The sequence below is a fragment of the Syngnathus typhle genome, linkage group LG2 (assembly GCF_033458585.1).
Source record: "Syngnathus typhle isolate RoL2023-S1 ecotype Sweden linkage group LG2, RoL_Styp_1.0, whole genome shotgun sequence".
Taxonomy (NCBI): domain Eukaryota; kingdom Metazoa; phylum Chordata; class Actinopteri; order Syngnathiformes; family Syngnathidae; genus Syngnathus; species Syngnathus typhle.
The window spans coordinates 16,191,425-16,206,968 of NC_083739.1; the positions used below are offsets into that span (position 1 = coordinate 16,191,425).

The 15,544-nt window shown below is 42.5% G+C and overlaps 3 protein-coding genes across 3 annotated transcripts in view; 2 read left to right on the top strand and 1 right to left on the bottom strand.

The window, feature by feature from the left end:
- lamb2l (laminin, beta 2-like) overlaps positions 1–7,793 on the top strand; it is a 26,605-nt gene extending 18,812 nt beyond the window's left edge. Inside the window, exons 18-35 of the mRNA XM_061271388.1 lie at positions 338–458; positions 700–892; positions 970–1,113; positions 1,292–1,523; positions 1,599–1,762; positions 1,841–2,065; positions 2,330–2,544; positions 2,624–2,720; positions 3,555–3,927; positions 4,179–4,363; positions 4,475–4,722; positions 4,800–5,015; positions 5,082–5,226; positions 5,563–5,770; positions 6,145–6,286; positions 6,360–6,536; positions 6,716–6,881; positions 7,207–7,793. Of these exons, the coding sequence (XP_061127372.1) occupies positions 338–458; positions 700–892; positions 970–1,113; positions 1,292–1,523; positions 1,599–1,762; positions 1,841–2,065; positions 2,330–2,544; positions 2,624–2,720; positions 3,555–3,927; positions 4,179–4,363; positions 4,475–4,722; positions 4,800–5,015; positions 5,082–5,226; positions 5,563–5,770; positions 6,145–6,286; positions 6,360–6,536; positions 6,716–6,881; positions 7,207–7,343 (3,388 nt within the window). The 3' untranslated portion in view covers positions 7,344–7,793. The remainder of the gene's footprint in view (positions 1–337; positions 459–699; positions 893–969; positions 1,114–1,291; positions 1,524–1,598; positions 1,763–1,840; positions 2,066–2,329; positions 2,545–2,623; positions 2,721–3,554; positions 3,928–4,178; positions 4,364–4,474; positions 4,723–4,799; positions 5,016–5,081; positions 5,227–5,562; positions 5,771–6,144; positions 6,287–6,359; positions 6,537–6,715; positions 6,882–7,206) is intronic.
- Positions 7,549–9,746, bottom strand: si:dkey-20d21.12 (uncharacterized protein LOC556245 homolog). The gene is made up of 5 exons (XM_061271390.1): positions 9,602–9,746; positions 9,455–9,515; positions 8,797–8,939; positions 8,107–8,298; positions 7,549–8,002 (listed from the first exon to the last, which is right to left on the bottom strand). The coding sequence occupies exons 2-5, from the start codon at positions 9,469–9,471 to the stop codon at positions 7,866–7,868; spliced, it is 489 nt and encodes a 162-aa protein (XP_061127374.1). The 5' UTR covers positions 9,472–9,515; positions 9,602–9,746; the 3' UTR covers positions 7,549–7,865.
- A 683-nt stretch (positions 9,747–10,429) lies between these two features.
- amt (aminomethyltransferase) lies at positions 10,430–15,421 on the top strand. The gene is made up of 9 exons (XM_061271334.1): positions 10,430–10,711; positions 12,370–12,537; positions 12,610–12,690; positions 12,776–12,907; positions 13,042–13,120; positions 13,215–13,360; positions 13,473–13,653; positions 13,729–13,884; positions 14,278–15,421. The coding sequence occupies exons 1-9, from the start codon at positions 10,580–10,582 to the stop codon at positions 14,451–14,453; spliced, it is 1,251 nt and encodes a 416-aa protein (XP_061127318.1). The 5' UTR covers positions 10,430–10,579; the 3' UTR covers positions 14,454–15,421.
- The last annotated feature ends 123 nt before the right edge of the window (positions 15,422–15,544 follow it).

Genomic DNA, 15,544 nt, shown 5'->3' on the forward strand with positions numbered 1-15,544 from the left:
AACGTTATTCATCTGGAATTGAACGGAACTGAAAAGGCCAGCTTACGCCTGGATCTAAACATTGCAGTAAACCAAAGTATTCCTTCCGTTGTCCGCTGTGGTTGGTCCGACAGCCAGCACTAATTAGCACAGTGACTTCAAAAACACAAAGAAACAGGAAGAAGGTTCATGTCTGTGAAGAGAGCATGCAATCCAATGGGCCAAGTGAGGTTGTTTGCAAATAAGCCGTTGGATAGGTCACAAATGTGCAAAATTTCCCACACACTTCCCCGAAGTCTTCCCCGAAGAAGGAAAGTTGCTCAGGGAGCGCAACATACTGCATATCTTTGTCTTCCAGATACATCCAGATGCCAAGGCCGTTCTGTTTTGAGCCAAATAATCGTTATGTGGTTGCCATCCGCTTCCAGCGCCACGGAGTGACCCACAGACATCTCACGGCCTTCATTCTTATTGATTCGGTGAGGAAAGACAGCAACCCCAGCCTCCATCTCATTAGTTTTATTGCTTTGTTATTCTACTAGTACTAGTTATTGCTACTAGTACTGATTGAGTGGTGGGATATGCAAACATAAATGTAAAGAAACACTCATGTGGATATATAATATGCATGTATGTATACATATATAAATATATACATATATAGATGTAGATATAGATATAATATATTGATATTTTGCTTTCTTTGTTGCGCTCCGACAGTTGGTTCTGATCCCTGATTATACCGAGCTTCCTGGTTTCCAAGGCAATGAGATTGAGGGAGAGGTGCGACGTGAGGAGATGATTCACTACATGTGTCTGGATTCCTTTATGATAACGCCAACGCCCACCTTGGCCGACGTGTGCTCCAAGCTCATCTGCAGTATTTCGGCTATCGTTCATGATGGAGCACTGCGTTAGTATTGAAGCAAGAAGCTTATTTGTCTTTGCTTTTCACGTAATGATGGTTTGTGTCTCTTGTATGTGATCCAGCCTGTCAGTGTGATCTTCAAGGGTCCCTTTCGAGTGAATGTGATAGGGTCGGAGGACAGTGCCGCTGTAAGCCCAACGTGATGGGTCGACGATGTGACCAGTGTACACCGGGAACCTATGGCTTTGGAGTCAATGGTTGTACTGGTGAGTCACAAACATGGACGACCTCATTCAGCACAGATTGCAAAGGAAACGATTCAATCATGAGCTGCCGATTGCTTTATAACATAGGCTGCATTCAGAAACTCATGATTCTCCAGTGGCAGTTCCAGTCATGATATACGGTCAAGTAAAGAATGTTTACTACTTTTTTCTTTTTCAGCTTGTGACTGTCATTCAGAGGGTTCTCTGAGCCACCAATGTGACCCCGTGACCGGCCAGTGCCAGTGCCGGGAGGGAGCATCTGGCCGCCGGTGCTCTGATTGCCAACCCGGCCAGTGGAGCTTCCCGAGCTGCACGCCCTGTCAGTGTAACGGCCATGCAGACAGTTGCGATTCCCAAACTGGCGAGTGTAAAGAATGCCGAGACTACACAGCCGGTCTTCACTGTGAACAGTAAGCAAAATATCACCGATGTTGCCGTGGTTGTCCCGGCGATGGTAAATAACTCGCTGCACCGGTTGTGCTCAGGTGTCAGGATGGATTCTTTGGAAACGCATTGCTCGGCTCAGGGGACCACTGTCGCCCCTGCTCTTGCCCGGGTAATCCCGGTTCGGATCACTTTAACGGCCACTCCTGCCAAGCTGACCACTCTTCGAACCTCATAATGTGTAACTGCAGACAAGGCTATGCTGGTGAGATATCACACTACAACAGATACATCAGCCAAAAAAAGCTAGCTAAAATCTCCCATTTCTTCTTTTCCAACCCAGGGCCTCGGTGTGACCGGTGCGCCCCCGGTTACTACGGCAACCCAGAGCAAACTGGCGGCCAGTGCCTTCCATGCGAGTGCAGCGGCAACATTGACACTCAGGACCCGGAGTCATGTGACTCTAGGACAGGTCAATGCCTCAAGTGCCTGTACCACACAGATGGTCCAGCTTGTGCCCAATGTCAACAGGGTTACTATGGCACTGCTTTGGCCCATGACTGTAGACGTGAGTTTTTTGAAAATACTTTATTAATGGGGTTTGTATGCACTGCCTTGTAAGTGGTTATATATGTATTTAGGTTGCCTTGCATATTTCATCATCTTTTGGTCTTAAGAGTGGTAAAGCTACGTCTCACACATTCCATTGGCACAAAAGTGTACAAAGAAGTTCAACACCACCACAAGAGCAATCCAGAATTCTATGATGTTTGACTTTCGAGAGTCAGGGTCACCGGATTCTATCTCCTGAACATGATATATCTTATCTTAGGCTGTACCTGCGCGACTGCTGGTACTGTCCAGTCGACTTGCAGCGACGGACACTGTGACTGCGATCGTCAGACAGGCGCTTGCTTATGCAAGGCAAACATCACCGGCCATAACTGTGACCAATGCACTCCTAACCACTGGAACTACGGTCAGGACCAAGGCTGTGAGCCCTGTAACTGTAACCTGCAACATTCCATGGGAGCTGAATGCAATATGGTGAGTATGCATGACTCAAAAAAACTGAAAATGTTGAATGCAAGTTTAGTTGTGAAAGCCAGGTCTTTGTCCTTGACAGTTCAGTGGTCAGTGCCACTGCCACCCGGGCTTCGGAGGGAAACAGTGCACAGAGTGTGAGCAGCTCCACTGGGGAGACCCACAGATACAGTGTCAAGGTAACTAATTCGTTGATACAAAAAAGTCATCAGTAAGGCCAGTTTGGTTTTTCACTGTATACTAGCTATAGCTCGTATAATACAGCGACCTTTTTTTTTTTAATGTTAGTTTATTGGTAATAATGCTGCAGCCTACACATGGTTTCAGACCACACCCTTGCGGGACTCCATGAGATCCATTTTTCACTCAGCTTTCATTATTAACATATTCACACAGAAGGCAATTTGATATGGAGAATATGACCAAGGTAAATTTGAGTTGATTGTAAATGCGTTTTAGTGTTACTCTGTGATTCAATGTTATGGACATTGGTGAATTCTCACATTCACAGATTTTATGGGGGAGAATATATTCTGTGATTTGCTTCAAATCTCGCCTAGTATGTTTTTGTGCTCAGGCCAAAGCAAAAAAAAGTCGTACTTTAATGTTAGTTTTGCATTTAATTTGCGTTTGGGTTGTCTTGTCATATTGGCGGTCCTTGAGTGCACTTTGTGCACAGAAAACAGAACGTATATTTTTTCTACTCTCCCAATGTAGCCAATAATAGTGTAGTCTGTGTAGTCTATTTTTCTTTTACAGTGTGCCTGGATTCCCTGACATTTATTTTATTTAAATGCCACAAAGTGAGTTCAATCGATTTGAATTCTTCTGTTGTATTATAAGGCCTTTTCCAGGTTCAATTATTTGTGTATTTTCACCATGCTGAGTCTCTCTCCCCAATAAATAGTGGAGCTTCACTGTATTACGATCAAGAAAGAATTGGAATTATTTTGTAAATACAGCCTTTCCTTGCTTTGCCTAAATGGGTCTGATTTTCTTGTTCCCCACTTCAGAGTGTAACTGCCATCCTCAGGGCTCGGAAGTAGCACAGTGTGACCGGACCAGCGGAGAATGCCAGTGCAAGGAGGGCGCAACCGGGAAACACTGCGACGAATGTGCCCGCGGCTTCACCGGCGTTTTCCCCGAGTGCGTGCAGTGTCATGCCTGTTTCCAGTTGTGGGATGACGTGGTGTGTCAGCTCAAGCGTGACCTAGATTACATCCGGCACACTGCTGACAAGATCCTGAAGAGTGGTGTCACACCTGGAATCGGCGACGCTCGAATCAGAGAGCTGGAGGAGAAACTGAAGCAGGTTCAGGATCTGATTGGCAATAATGACAGCGAAAAAATCCACCAACTGCTTGGACAAAGCATCGATGACCTAAGGTGAGCACGGTACTCTGTCCATAATGTAAAAACTTTGGCTAAAGACTGGAGTTGGTTAGATGGTCGAGACTTCAAAGTTCAAAGTATAAAACAAAAGTAATCCGCTTATTTAACCTAAAACAATAAAGCCATTACACTACATGATACCATATGGATCAGGTGTGCACATATTAAACATGCAGGACCCTGAGGACCAGGATTGGCGACCCTTGGTATTTATTCAAATAGGGTCAATGGTATGCATGTTTCAGGGCGGAGATCGCGTTGACCGACGGGCGTCTTATGGGTATCGTTCGAGAGCTCAACACAACAGCAGAGGATGACGATGCACTGAGACAGACGCTGACTGACATGGAGGGACAATTGATGGACATTAACGCCACGGTTGCTGCGAAACGGAACCATATAGACAACTACCTCATCTCAGGATTTGAAGGTAACTAATTCACACCAACTGACCAGAAGCACATTTTTCTATGCAGAATGGTCATTTGTCAACGCAACTTGCATTTGATACAAATTTGATACCTCTCATGTGTCATCATAGAGCAGTTCAAAAGAGTGAAGAAATATTATCAGGAATCATCAGAGGCGGAGTACAAATGCAACGCGTCAGTTTCTGGTCCCCTTAGTCCAGTGGAACAGTCCAAAAAATCTCGCTCCAACACTGAAGAGCTGATGAATGCTAATGAAGAAAAGTTCCTCCGTGCCATGGCAGCCCAGAATCAATCTATGGAGGAACTGCAGCAGAAAGCCCATGAGCTGGACCACAAGACCCGCCAACTCAGTAACAAGGTAGGAAGATTATTCATTTATTGCTATTTGTAGAAGATGAATGAATGCATTTTATTTTGGAAAACATTGTCCTACAGCTGTGCGGGGGCCCCGGCACTGCTAGCATCAACGGCAGCTGCGAAGACAACCCATGCGGTGGTGCTGGTTGCCGTGACGATGAGGGCAGCCATATATGCGGAGGGGACAGATGCAATGGGACGGTGAGCGCTTCCGTATCTGCGCTAAGTCTCGCCAAGAATGCCACCACCGATCTGGAAGCTGCTAATGAGGAGCTGGATAACATGGCCAAGAAGGTAACAAATGTCATGTCATACCCCGAGTCCCAGTTTTTTTTTTTTCATGTTTACGGCTCTGTACAGCTCCAGGATATCGCGTCTTTGAGCCAGGATGTGAAGAATCAAGCCATGAACACCCTGGCGAGAGCCCAGAAGAACAAAGACCACTTTGAAAAATCAAATAGGGAGCTCAAAGAGCTTATCAAGAAGATAAAAGATTTCCTCACCGGTATGTTGATTATATTTATGTTTAATACTTTTTTGGTTTTGTGTATGTTTGGTAGTTTATTAAAAGTAGTATCATATTTTCGGTAAAAAAAAAAAAAGATGTGCAGGGAAGTATTCATATTTTTAGAAAATATTGTAAATGTGTAATTTATTTTGACAGAAACTAGACTTTAAGGATTTGAAACAATAACGAGAAAAATCTGACTGGACTAAAGAAGCTTTCACATGATTTGGTCAAGACGTCATTAGATTGTCCATATTAGACTGTCAGAATTAAAGGAAGGCAAGGTGCTCATCTTTGGTTCTTCTTGTACGTTCCTCTGCTTGTACTTACTAGAGGATGGAGCAAATCCAGAGAGCATCGAGAAGGTGGCCATGCAGGTCTTGTCCATTCAGCTGCCAGTCAACAAGACCACAGTGGACACAATAATCATGCAAATCAAGACCAGCCTTTATAACCTGACCAACATCGATAGCATCCTCGGCAATACCTCCCAGCACATCAGTCAAGCCAAGCAGCTTTTGGAAAAAGCTAAAGATGCCAAGTAAGGCCACGACTTCACTTTAATGGAGGACACTAATGAGTGGCAGACATTTTTGTACAAGAGAAAAAAGATTGAAGATACATATGTCCCTGTTCCACTATAGAGCATACCAGAGATATAATGGCAAAACCACTATTTATTCGAGTATAAGAACTTGCAGAAGTGAAACATTTCTATAAAATATAATAATAATAATAATAAAATGAATTAAGACGTAAATAGCCAGTCAACTATTTGGTCTGGTACCTTTGGGATGTTTTTTTGGGGGGGGGGGTGCAGTGCCTCCACGGCCACCCCCCAGCTCTGCCCGTGGTTACTGAAACAACAATGACACACATAAACTAATGGCGCAAAACCTTTGTGACATTTTGCAGGAGTAGAGCTGAGGTAGTGAAAGATGCAGCCAATGCTACAAAGACAGCCTTGGATCAGTCTGAGAAAGCCATCGAAAAAGCAAGAAGCGCCCTGAAAGAGACTTTGAACAACCTGAACGGCACCAAAAACGCCACTTCTGAGGTCCAGCGCATTGTATCACCAACGTAGTGAGATGTTCATATCCTAAAAATATTTGTGTGGCATTTCCCTGCAGGTGGTTGACAGATTAACACAATTGGAAGCCAAGCAAATGGAGATCATGATGCGTCTAAGCAACCTCTCCACAGACATCGAAGCACTGAGAAACAAAACTGAGCACAACAGGGACATGGCGAAGGATGCCAAAGCTTTGGCCGGCAACGCCACGCTCCAAGCGGAGTCGCTTCTGGAGGTAGGAATGGCCATCGGGAATCCATTTGTATGTTTTCGATTCTAGACACTTTGCACCGTGGTGTGGCTTAGAATGACAAAAAAAAAAAAACTTTTGCTTACCCAATTATCAGAATATTGTTTTACAAGTGCTTAGTAATACATAAATTTTGATGATGTTCAAACAAAATTTGGCTTCAGAGCCTCAACGACACAAATCTGCGCTACAATGAGCTGCGGAAGAAGGTTGACTCTCTCGGCAGCGGCTCTCAAGGATTGGACGCCATCAACCGGAAGGCTGAGGAGCTCAAAAAAGAGGCAGAAAAGCTTCTCAATAAAGCTAACAAGAGCATGGAGCAGCTCAAGCGTGAGTACAATACTGTGAGGCATACAAGTCAGCAGCAAATGATGCCGCTTAGTTGCTGTTCTGGCCTTTACTATGACGAGTCTTCCAATCAGTAAATATACTGTACTGTAGCTCGCTGAGGTTTCTTTTATTTCTTCTAAACATCTCCCTGCAGTTGTGTAAATAAAGCATCTGAACAAATATGCATGAAATCAACCAAGTTTGGACAGTTCTGTCCAACAGCGACAGTATTGATAAGCAGGCACTTTTTCACTTAGTTGTTTTATTTACTCTACTTAAGCACGGCTTCCAAAGTTCACCGTCCACTGCCGTGTTGGCTTTGCAGAGCTGGAGAAGAAGTTCAAGAGCAATGAGCAGCGGATGCAAGAGCAGCGGACGGAGCTTGACGAGCTGCAGGAAAACGCCACTTTGGTGCGGGACGTCATCCGAGACCAAGTGCAGAAGTACGGCAGCTGCTCGTGAGGTTCCGGTCGTTCCCAATTTGACTTTAGCTGCCTGAGCCACCAGCAGAGTCGCCATTACTGCGGTAATGTTTGTGTGACTCCAATTTCGAGTATTCCACGTGATTTGTTCAGAAATGTCCATGTACTGTATCACGTTGAGACGTCGGGATAGCAACTCTATCCCGTGTGCTCTTAATGTCTTAAGCTATCAAAACAAAAAGATGACCAGTGGGAAGGATTTTGTTTATGTATGAATATATTGAATAACAAAAATATATATCAATGTATTGGCCCTCTTTATGAGTTTCAATATTTTTACCACAGTTTGAGGATGTTATTGTATGTGCTATTAACAAAATGACATACCTGTTAAAAGGAGAAAAGTGGACCTGACTGATTTTAAAAAAAATCTATTTTATGTCTATTTTTATTGCAAAAGAAGCTCTCGATTAAACTAATCTATAAAATATCTGAATGTGTTTGCATGTCAAAAGTTCAGAGGGTGTCCTTTTCTAATCCTTTCCCTTACACACATTGTCACTCATGTCCGCCCCCTTGTGGCTGTCAGGTTGAGTGTGAGCACTTGTAGTTGTTGGATCAGCACGGATAGTTGTGTGGCTGCAGCTTCTTTCTCCTTCAAGGCTTCAGTCAGCCTCTGTACTGCGTTGCCTTGTTGTACTGACAGAGGGATGGGGGGGAGACAATTCAATTATGTCAAAAGCAAAATATGAAAAAAAAGATGCCTGCCTTTGGTCATTCAAACGAGAAAGATGCTTTCTCACCCAGGAAGTAGAAAATGAGTGCAAGTGTGAGCAGAAGCAGTGTGATGACAACACAAGCTATAGCGTAGGCTCGCCACGAGCTTGGAGCCAACGAGTCCTGCCATCCTGGTCCTGCGCTGACACATCTCATGTGGTGTGCTTGCAGCGTCCCATTCACGGAAGGCGTGTAAGCGGGGCGGGGCGGCTTCGTTCCTGTAATCAACTCACTTACTAGCTCATCCCGGCATGTGTCAGCGTGTATGGGAATGTATAGATGTGTGTGTGGTTTGTGCAATGTTTTGGGTGAAAATCTTCAAATGCCAGGTTTCTGTGATTTAGAGGGATGGAATCATTTTTTTCCTAGATTCTGCTATAAAGTGAAAATAAACGTGAAAAGAGTAACAGAACAGGGGAAAATTAATTGTGGTCAATCAGATGCACCTTAACCCATTCACTGCCAGCCCAGTTAAAACAGATATTTGACGTCTATAGCCGTCAATGGCAGTGACTTCCGGTCATCATGAGTTTAAATGTGCTTGGTTAATTCTGCACAGTTAGAGGGTATGCACACTTATGCAACCACATTTTCCCAGTTCTTTTCACTTCACCTCTTGAAAAGATATTGTTTTGCTTTTATTATTGGTTTTATTTTTTAGAACCTTAATAACTGAATTTTGTGTGACAGTGCTCACAGTGTCTCTCTGTATCTACCTTTGTGGTTGTGTTCCGGATGAGTCCGATGAAGGTCATTGATGGAGTCCACAGAATGGAGTTCAATCTCAGTGAGGTCTTTGTCGTTGACCCTGTAGGTCTGCAGAGTCGTTTGTGAAGAAGTCCTTGACATTTCACCTATTCTGAAATCAAAATTCCAAAGAAACTGTTGAGTGTGCCATGACAATATTAAACCTAACAGTTAGCTAATATTCAACCAACTTTTCCGGGTCCCACTGAAATCAGCATTTTTCAGGGGGGCATTTGTTGCTAGGCAACTGAAGATGGAGCTTCGTTGTGGCAGCAACCAACCATTTGTTCTTGAGAAGAGAAAAATGAGCCCCCAAGGTGTTGACTGTCACTTGACAATAAGAATAATTTGTGGGAGGAAAAATATATATTAAGAGGCAGCTAACAAAATACTTAGATTGTTATTGTTAATTTTCTTGTAGGTAGGCAGGCACTCCCAAATATTTCCATAGAAGAAAATTAGGTCAAGGAACAGAATTTTAAATATTTTCTTGAAGGCGATGCTGTGATAGATTGATTCTTTGCCCACAGACTTGTCTTCCTGCTCAAAACCTTGTTTTCTAAACCATATGAAAATTTCCCCCCAAATTTTGTCACACAAAGAACAATACACACAATCTCTTCTTACCTATCTGGCTCCAGCATAAACAAAGGCCTCGCGCTCCTGTTCTGTTTGTGCTGTCCTTGTCCTAGTGGGTCATGGAGGACAAAACTTTTAATGACCTCATAGCTTTAAACCTTGACTGATCTGAGACCTGAAGAAAGACACAGTCACCTGCTTGACCAACTATATGACATTACAGCAAAGTTTCTTTCTGGTCAGCACGCCTGGTGACTGTGGCCGAGGAAGCTAAACACTTGTAAAAGAGAGAGAGTGAAGCCTTTCACAAACTGCCTAGCCTAAAATAGCAGGGGATGCACATGGTGATATTATTAGGCAGGCGAGTGGGTGATGGGTGCTGCGTCGTTGGGACGCACGCGCACGCACGCACGCAAATTAAATTATTTTTGAAACTGTAATATCATCATTCATCACTAGAGGGCAGACATAGCTTAGTTTTACTTACAACGGGTCTTATACTGCCCGATATTACAAAGTAAGGCCTAACATAAATTTTTGCGGTTTTGGATATGCAGACATAATAATTCAATGATATTATCTTTTTAGTGAGTTATTTTTTGTCAAAAATTCTCTAACGAGTTCTTGCGCTTAATGTTGTTTTTTTCAGTAGTTTTGTGAATAGTCATTTTGAATAGTAATATTTGTGCTGGACATCCCTTTGCACTGGAAAAAAGAATCACAATATGTTGTTATTTTGTTGTTTACTTTAAACCCTTTGTTGTTTGGTTAGGTGTAAGGATATTTTATACATGAATTAAGAAATATATTACAGTATATGAGAATGAATAAATGCATATGCATGAAGTATGCCTATTTGGCACATATGCAGATTTTTTTTATCAATATATATATATATATTTCATTCATCCAGTTTGGAAGTGTATGGTTCTTAATTTATGGCACTGATGAAAAATTGTAGCCCCATCCATACAGCTAAGCAGCCAGTTTACCAACTACAATTCCCATAAAGCATTTCGCGTGTTGCGACCAGGAAAGCAGAAATTCCACATAATGAGTGCGAGGTCCAGAAAGTATTGAGCAACAATCACAAGCGACACGGCTTTCCTGCTCCAAAGAGCAGCCAGCGAGTGAGCATCAAGGGCGACACACTCCTTGGGACTTTTTGTCGACATGTGGGCTCGCTTGTCGGCCGGGGTCGTGCCTTCAGTGGTCGGGCGTCGGGCTTGCAGAGAAGCCCGGCTGCGGGCGACCCGATGTGCGACCGCAAAGCTGCAGCAACGAGATGCTTCTTCAAGTGCAGAGGTGAGTGGATGCATGGTGAATGCTTTCCAGAAAACATGATACCTAGAGTGTTTTGAAGTCTCGGACATATGTCATAAGTCACGGTACCGACATATGACGTTTCAATGTAACGGACGGCGCCTCAATGACGTTACTGCAGTTAAATGGATAGCGTTGGGGGAAAATCCAAATTAGGTACCCTCGCAAAAAAACGAAATTATCATCTTAAAAATAAAAAGAAAATAATTAAAGATGTCTTAGTTCAGCACAGTGTCCATGTTCAAAGTGAGTTGGAGGAAGCAGAAAATCTTATCTAGTCCTAGACTTTATTCTCTTATCACGTTAGTACTAGTAGGTTATTCATAGGCAGTAATGTATCTCAAATAAATAAAATGAAATAAAAAAATCCCTCTCTACACATGTACAGATAATTTTATATATGACTTGTAGACCTTTTCTTATACATTACGTACAAATTGAATTTACGACACACGAACAAACATTCAAAATAGTTAGAATAGTATTGACATTTTTGCAGTGACCCTTTTTTTTCCTTCCAGAGCAGCATCTAATTATTTTTGCACATCTTGGGACTCCTGTCACATGAATGCATCCAACACATGAGATGAATTTTCCACTTTTCACAATTCACCCAATGACAAAACTAGGAATTACCACTAAAATCCCCTCACTTTGTGTTGATTTAATCACCATTTTCCACAGTACCTTGTGTAAAATGCATATGAAATATAGCAGCAACAACAAAAAATCAAATGGAGCAGCATGGTGGGTCTCGTGCTGAGCATGGCTTCATCCCGCATTCCCCAATACAGGTTCATTGAAGACTCGAAAACGTTCAAAGGGGTAAATGCGCGTGTTAATGAATGATTGTCTCTGCCAATGGCTAATGAGTCATCATTCGTGACTGGCTGAAAGCTGTGGTGTGTTCATGCAGATATAATAAACATCTGTGGCCGTTTTGTCCTTTCATGTGAATTTAATCCAACTAAAAACAAGCAACTGAGCACGTAAACACCGTCTCCATTATTTAATGTTCACAAGAGGCTTTATAAATGTGCTGTGTCGTTGTCATTCATTCATTCATCCTGCAGCTTGAACAGCATATTAGTGCTAATCATTAATTCTTATTTGTGGTGGTTATCTCACTTTATCTAAGTCCCGAGTGTTATAGTGTTGCGGCCTGGGCAACCGCTTTCCTTAAAGACCTGCTGACCTTGGACTTTTGTTAAAAAATATAAATATTAATAAAGAGCAGACTGCCATTCCACAAAGCACCGCTTCATTCTTGTACACAGATAAGCGCTACGTTTCATTCTCGTTCCAAAGGTCAAACGTGTACATATCATTTGGCTGGGTTTTCACCAGGTACTCCAGTGCAGTCCCCCCTATTTGCGGTTCTTGTGCACAAGCCAAAACAATTAAAGTATTGCTTTGGCAGCATTGTCTGCCATCTTGATGCCATGTAGAAGTGAATTGATGAGTTTTATGATGACATATATTGCTTCACTGCCATCTTGCGACATGTTGGTGCCAAGGAACAAAGTTGAAGTTTAATTTGGCATCGGCTTGAAAAAATTTGGAATTGGTTGGGTCCTGGCTATTTCTTTGATTTGTAACTGGTACTTCCAACACTGCCTTGTCCGTTTTTGCTACTCCAGGCCGCCTTGAAGAAGACGCCACTGTTTGATTTCCACAAGGCACATGGAGGGAAGATGGTGGACTTTGCAGGCTGGAGTATGCCTGTGCAGTACAAAGACAGTCACATCAGCTCTCACATGCACACCAGAGAGCACAGCGCCATCTTTGACGTCAGCCACATGCTGCAGGTGAGGCGCCAACTTGGTTTTTCTTTTTTGTACCTACAACTAACCGTCCATCACTTTTAATGTTTTTATTAGACCAAAGTCCATGGCAAAGACAGGATCAAGTTCATGGAGTCTCTCGTGGTAGCAGATATTTCAGAACTTAAAGACAACCAGGTGAGGTCTACATGAACAACGATGGGCAAGTAAGAGACTTGAAACCGGTTCCTCACATGTCAGTCTTGTCTTCTCTTATTTCTAGGGGACACTTTCCCTCTTCACTAATGATAAGGGGGGGATTATTGATGACCTCATCGTAACAAAGACGGACCAGGGCTATCTCTATGTGGTCTCCAATGCTGGCTGTGCAGACAAAGACTCTGCTCATATGAAGGTGAGTGACGAGTGGACCGATTCAAAAACTCAATTCTTCATTCAATGGTGTTACTTTTCCCCCAAAATACACCAAAAAAAGCGTTTTTAACTCAACTAAAATGTGTGTTTTTGCTGCGTGCGTATTACCTCCAGTCCAGACTTGCAGAGTTCAAGGCGTCAGGCTCAGACGTGGATCTGGAGTTCCTTGACGAAGCGCTGATTGCACTTCAAGGTAAGATATTTATTGGACACATCTTTTGTGTCTCCGCATAGTGTTCCTCTTGTATGTCGTTCCTGATTCCTGGTTGACTGTTTTATATCTTCAGGTCCGTCCATGTCTCGGGTGCTGCAGGAGGGCTTGAAGGAGGACCTCAGCAAGCTGCCCTTCATGACTTCTGCCCTGGCTATTGTCTTTGGTATTCCTGGCTGCAGGGTCACCCGGTGTGGATACACCGGAGAGGACGGGGTGGAGGTACTTGCACCCATTGCTGCTTTGTGTTTTGACTCCTCTTTTATTGAGAACGTGACATCAAGACTGCACAAAATGGCAACAGTTAAAAGTCGTCTTCCTGTGTGCTTGCCAGATTTCTGTTCCCCAGTCTAGAGTGGTGGAGCTGACCGAGAAGCTGCTGGCGCACAGCGAGGTCAAGCTGGCCGGCCTGGGTGCCAGAGACAGCCTGCGACTGGAGGCGGGCCTCTGTCTCTATGGCAACGACATAGACGAGAGCACCACGCCCGTGGAGGCCACACTAGTTTGGACAATAGGTGAGCCTTTAATCAAATGCTGAATGAATTGTGTCCCCCGCCGCATTCACAGCATGAATTCCATGTGACGTGCAGGAAAGAGACGGCGTCAGGCCAAGGACTTCCCTGGTGCGGACATCATTGTTCCTCAAATCAAGGCGAAGACTGCCAGGAAGAGAGTTGGCCTGATTTCGACGGGGCCTCCCGTCAGACAACACACACCCATACTCAGTCCAGATGGAAAAGTCATAGGTCAGAGAACAAATTTGCTGCCTCGGAAGTCAAACCCAATACAATCCAGGAGGCTTTTTGAACTTTGATATCTTTGGATTTTTAATTCTCCAAATAAAATTATCTATTAATGAGGTCTCTCATATGGTATTGTACAGGTTTTGTTTCATTTTTATTTAGGATACTCATTTTCATGCAGTTGGAAAGAAGTAATGCTTACTGGTAATAAGTTATTCTTTTTTATTACTGCCAATTCATCAAAAAAGTAGAAAACTTTGCAAATTGCAAACGTCTATTGTCAAACAATAACGAGACCTCTGGCACTGGAAGGTCTGCATTTTTTTTTTTTTTTTAACAAATCAGCAAAGCAAGCTCTATATGCAGTGTAATTGCAGCCTTTGGTTCTCTTCCTAGGTGAAGTGACCAGCGGCTGCCCCTCACCTTGTCGGAAAAAGAATGTCGCTATGGGTTACGTGGACACCGCCTATGCCAAGAATGGGACAGGAATCCAGGTGGAGGTCAGGAAAAAAGCAGTGGCTGCCACTGTGTGCAAGATGCCCTTCGTCCCTACAAATTACTATTCAGGATAGAGCAACATTCCTACAAGCGCTTCCCTTACATGTGAACGTTTTTTTTTTTGCGGTTTTCTAGATCAGCTGGCCAATGAAAAGCATGTATCTCCAAATTTTGTGAGCTTTCCTGCGCAACACAACAAAAGGTCATTTTGTTAGATGTGTATTTTAATCACAAAAAATATGCTTTTCATTGGCCAGCAACCATAATACATCTCGTATTGACCAACAAAGATTGATGTGTAAATAAAGTTAGACTTTATTTATTTGGTAATTTTTGTATAATTCTACTGAGTAACAAACCAACTACAGTGATGAGGTGATGAGTTCTGATGTAAATTTAAGTCTAAATACCGTTTGTAAAACTTTAATAATTGATGGACCAATCAGCAGCCTTTGTGGTGATGGCGGTAGTATCTGATTTTTCATTCAGAATACCTGCTTGTTTTCAATCTTTTTTTTTTTTTTAATAAAAAAGAGAACATCTTACTTCTGACAAGTTTACAACTAGTGAATGAAATTACCACTACTATAACAACCTAAACACTACTACTGTTTTATCAAAAAGTGTCCTTACAAATGTTTTTCTTCTTCTGACTTTTTATTTAATTTAATAACAATGTAGCTTACATTAATATATTCTATCAATGAAATCAAGTCAATCAAATAAAAATAGCCTCATCATGCTCCGGTGATCACAAAGTTGTTTTTTTCCCCCAGACCAAATGTCTACTCGTGTTTTTTGTTTCTGAAAGTGCTACACTTGACACGTTAGTCGTAACCTTTATTGTGTTTTGTTTAAAGCAGAATACTACTGATATGAAATTATTGAATATTTTTGTCCGCAATTTACTTGAAAACGTAATCTGTAACATTTTAAACTGTATTTCATGTGTGAACACTTCCCTTTTATTAAAGATGATTTATTTTCTAATCTATAAATTCTTGTGTTTCAAAAATAAACTCAAACAACTTTGTTCACAGTCTTTCATATTAGAGTTCAAGGTCAGTCCAGAATTTATGGAGCCTCCGACATGACAATTGGATCTTTTTTTTATTATGGCCATAATACAGGCAAAATACTAATTTGTAGCCACAAAATAGTAATA

Bases quoted from the DNA above. Each gene is read 5' to 3' on its own strand.
- amt (XM_061271334.1), top strand. From the start codon at position 10,580: ATGTGGGCTCGCTTGTCGGCCGGGGTCGTGCCTTCAGTGGTCGGGCGT. The intron at 10,712-12,369 runs GTGAGTGGATGC...TTGCTACTCCAG, and splicing joins ATGCTTCTTCAAGTGCAGAG to GCCGCCTTGAAGAAGACGCC. The intron at 13,885-14,277 runs GTCAGAGAACAA...TTCTCTTCCTAG, and splicing joins TCCAGATGGAAAAGTCATAG to GTGAAGTGACCAGCGGCTGC.
- si:dkey-20d21.12 (XM_061271390.1), bottom strand. The intron at 8,299-8,796 runs GTAGATACAGAG...AGTTGATTACAG, and splicing joins TCCGGAACACAACCACAAAG to GAACGAAGCCGCCCCGCCCC. The intron at 8,003-8,106 runs GTGAGAAAGCAT...TCCCTCTGTCAG, and splicing joins ACTCATTTTCTACTTCCTGG to TACAACAAGGCAACGCAGTA.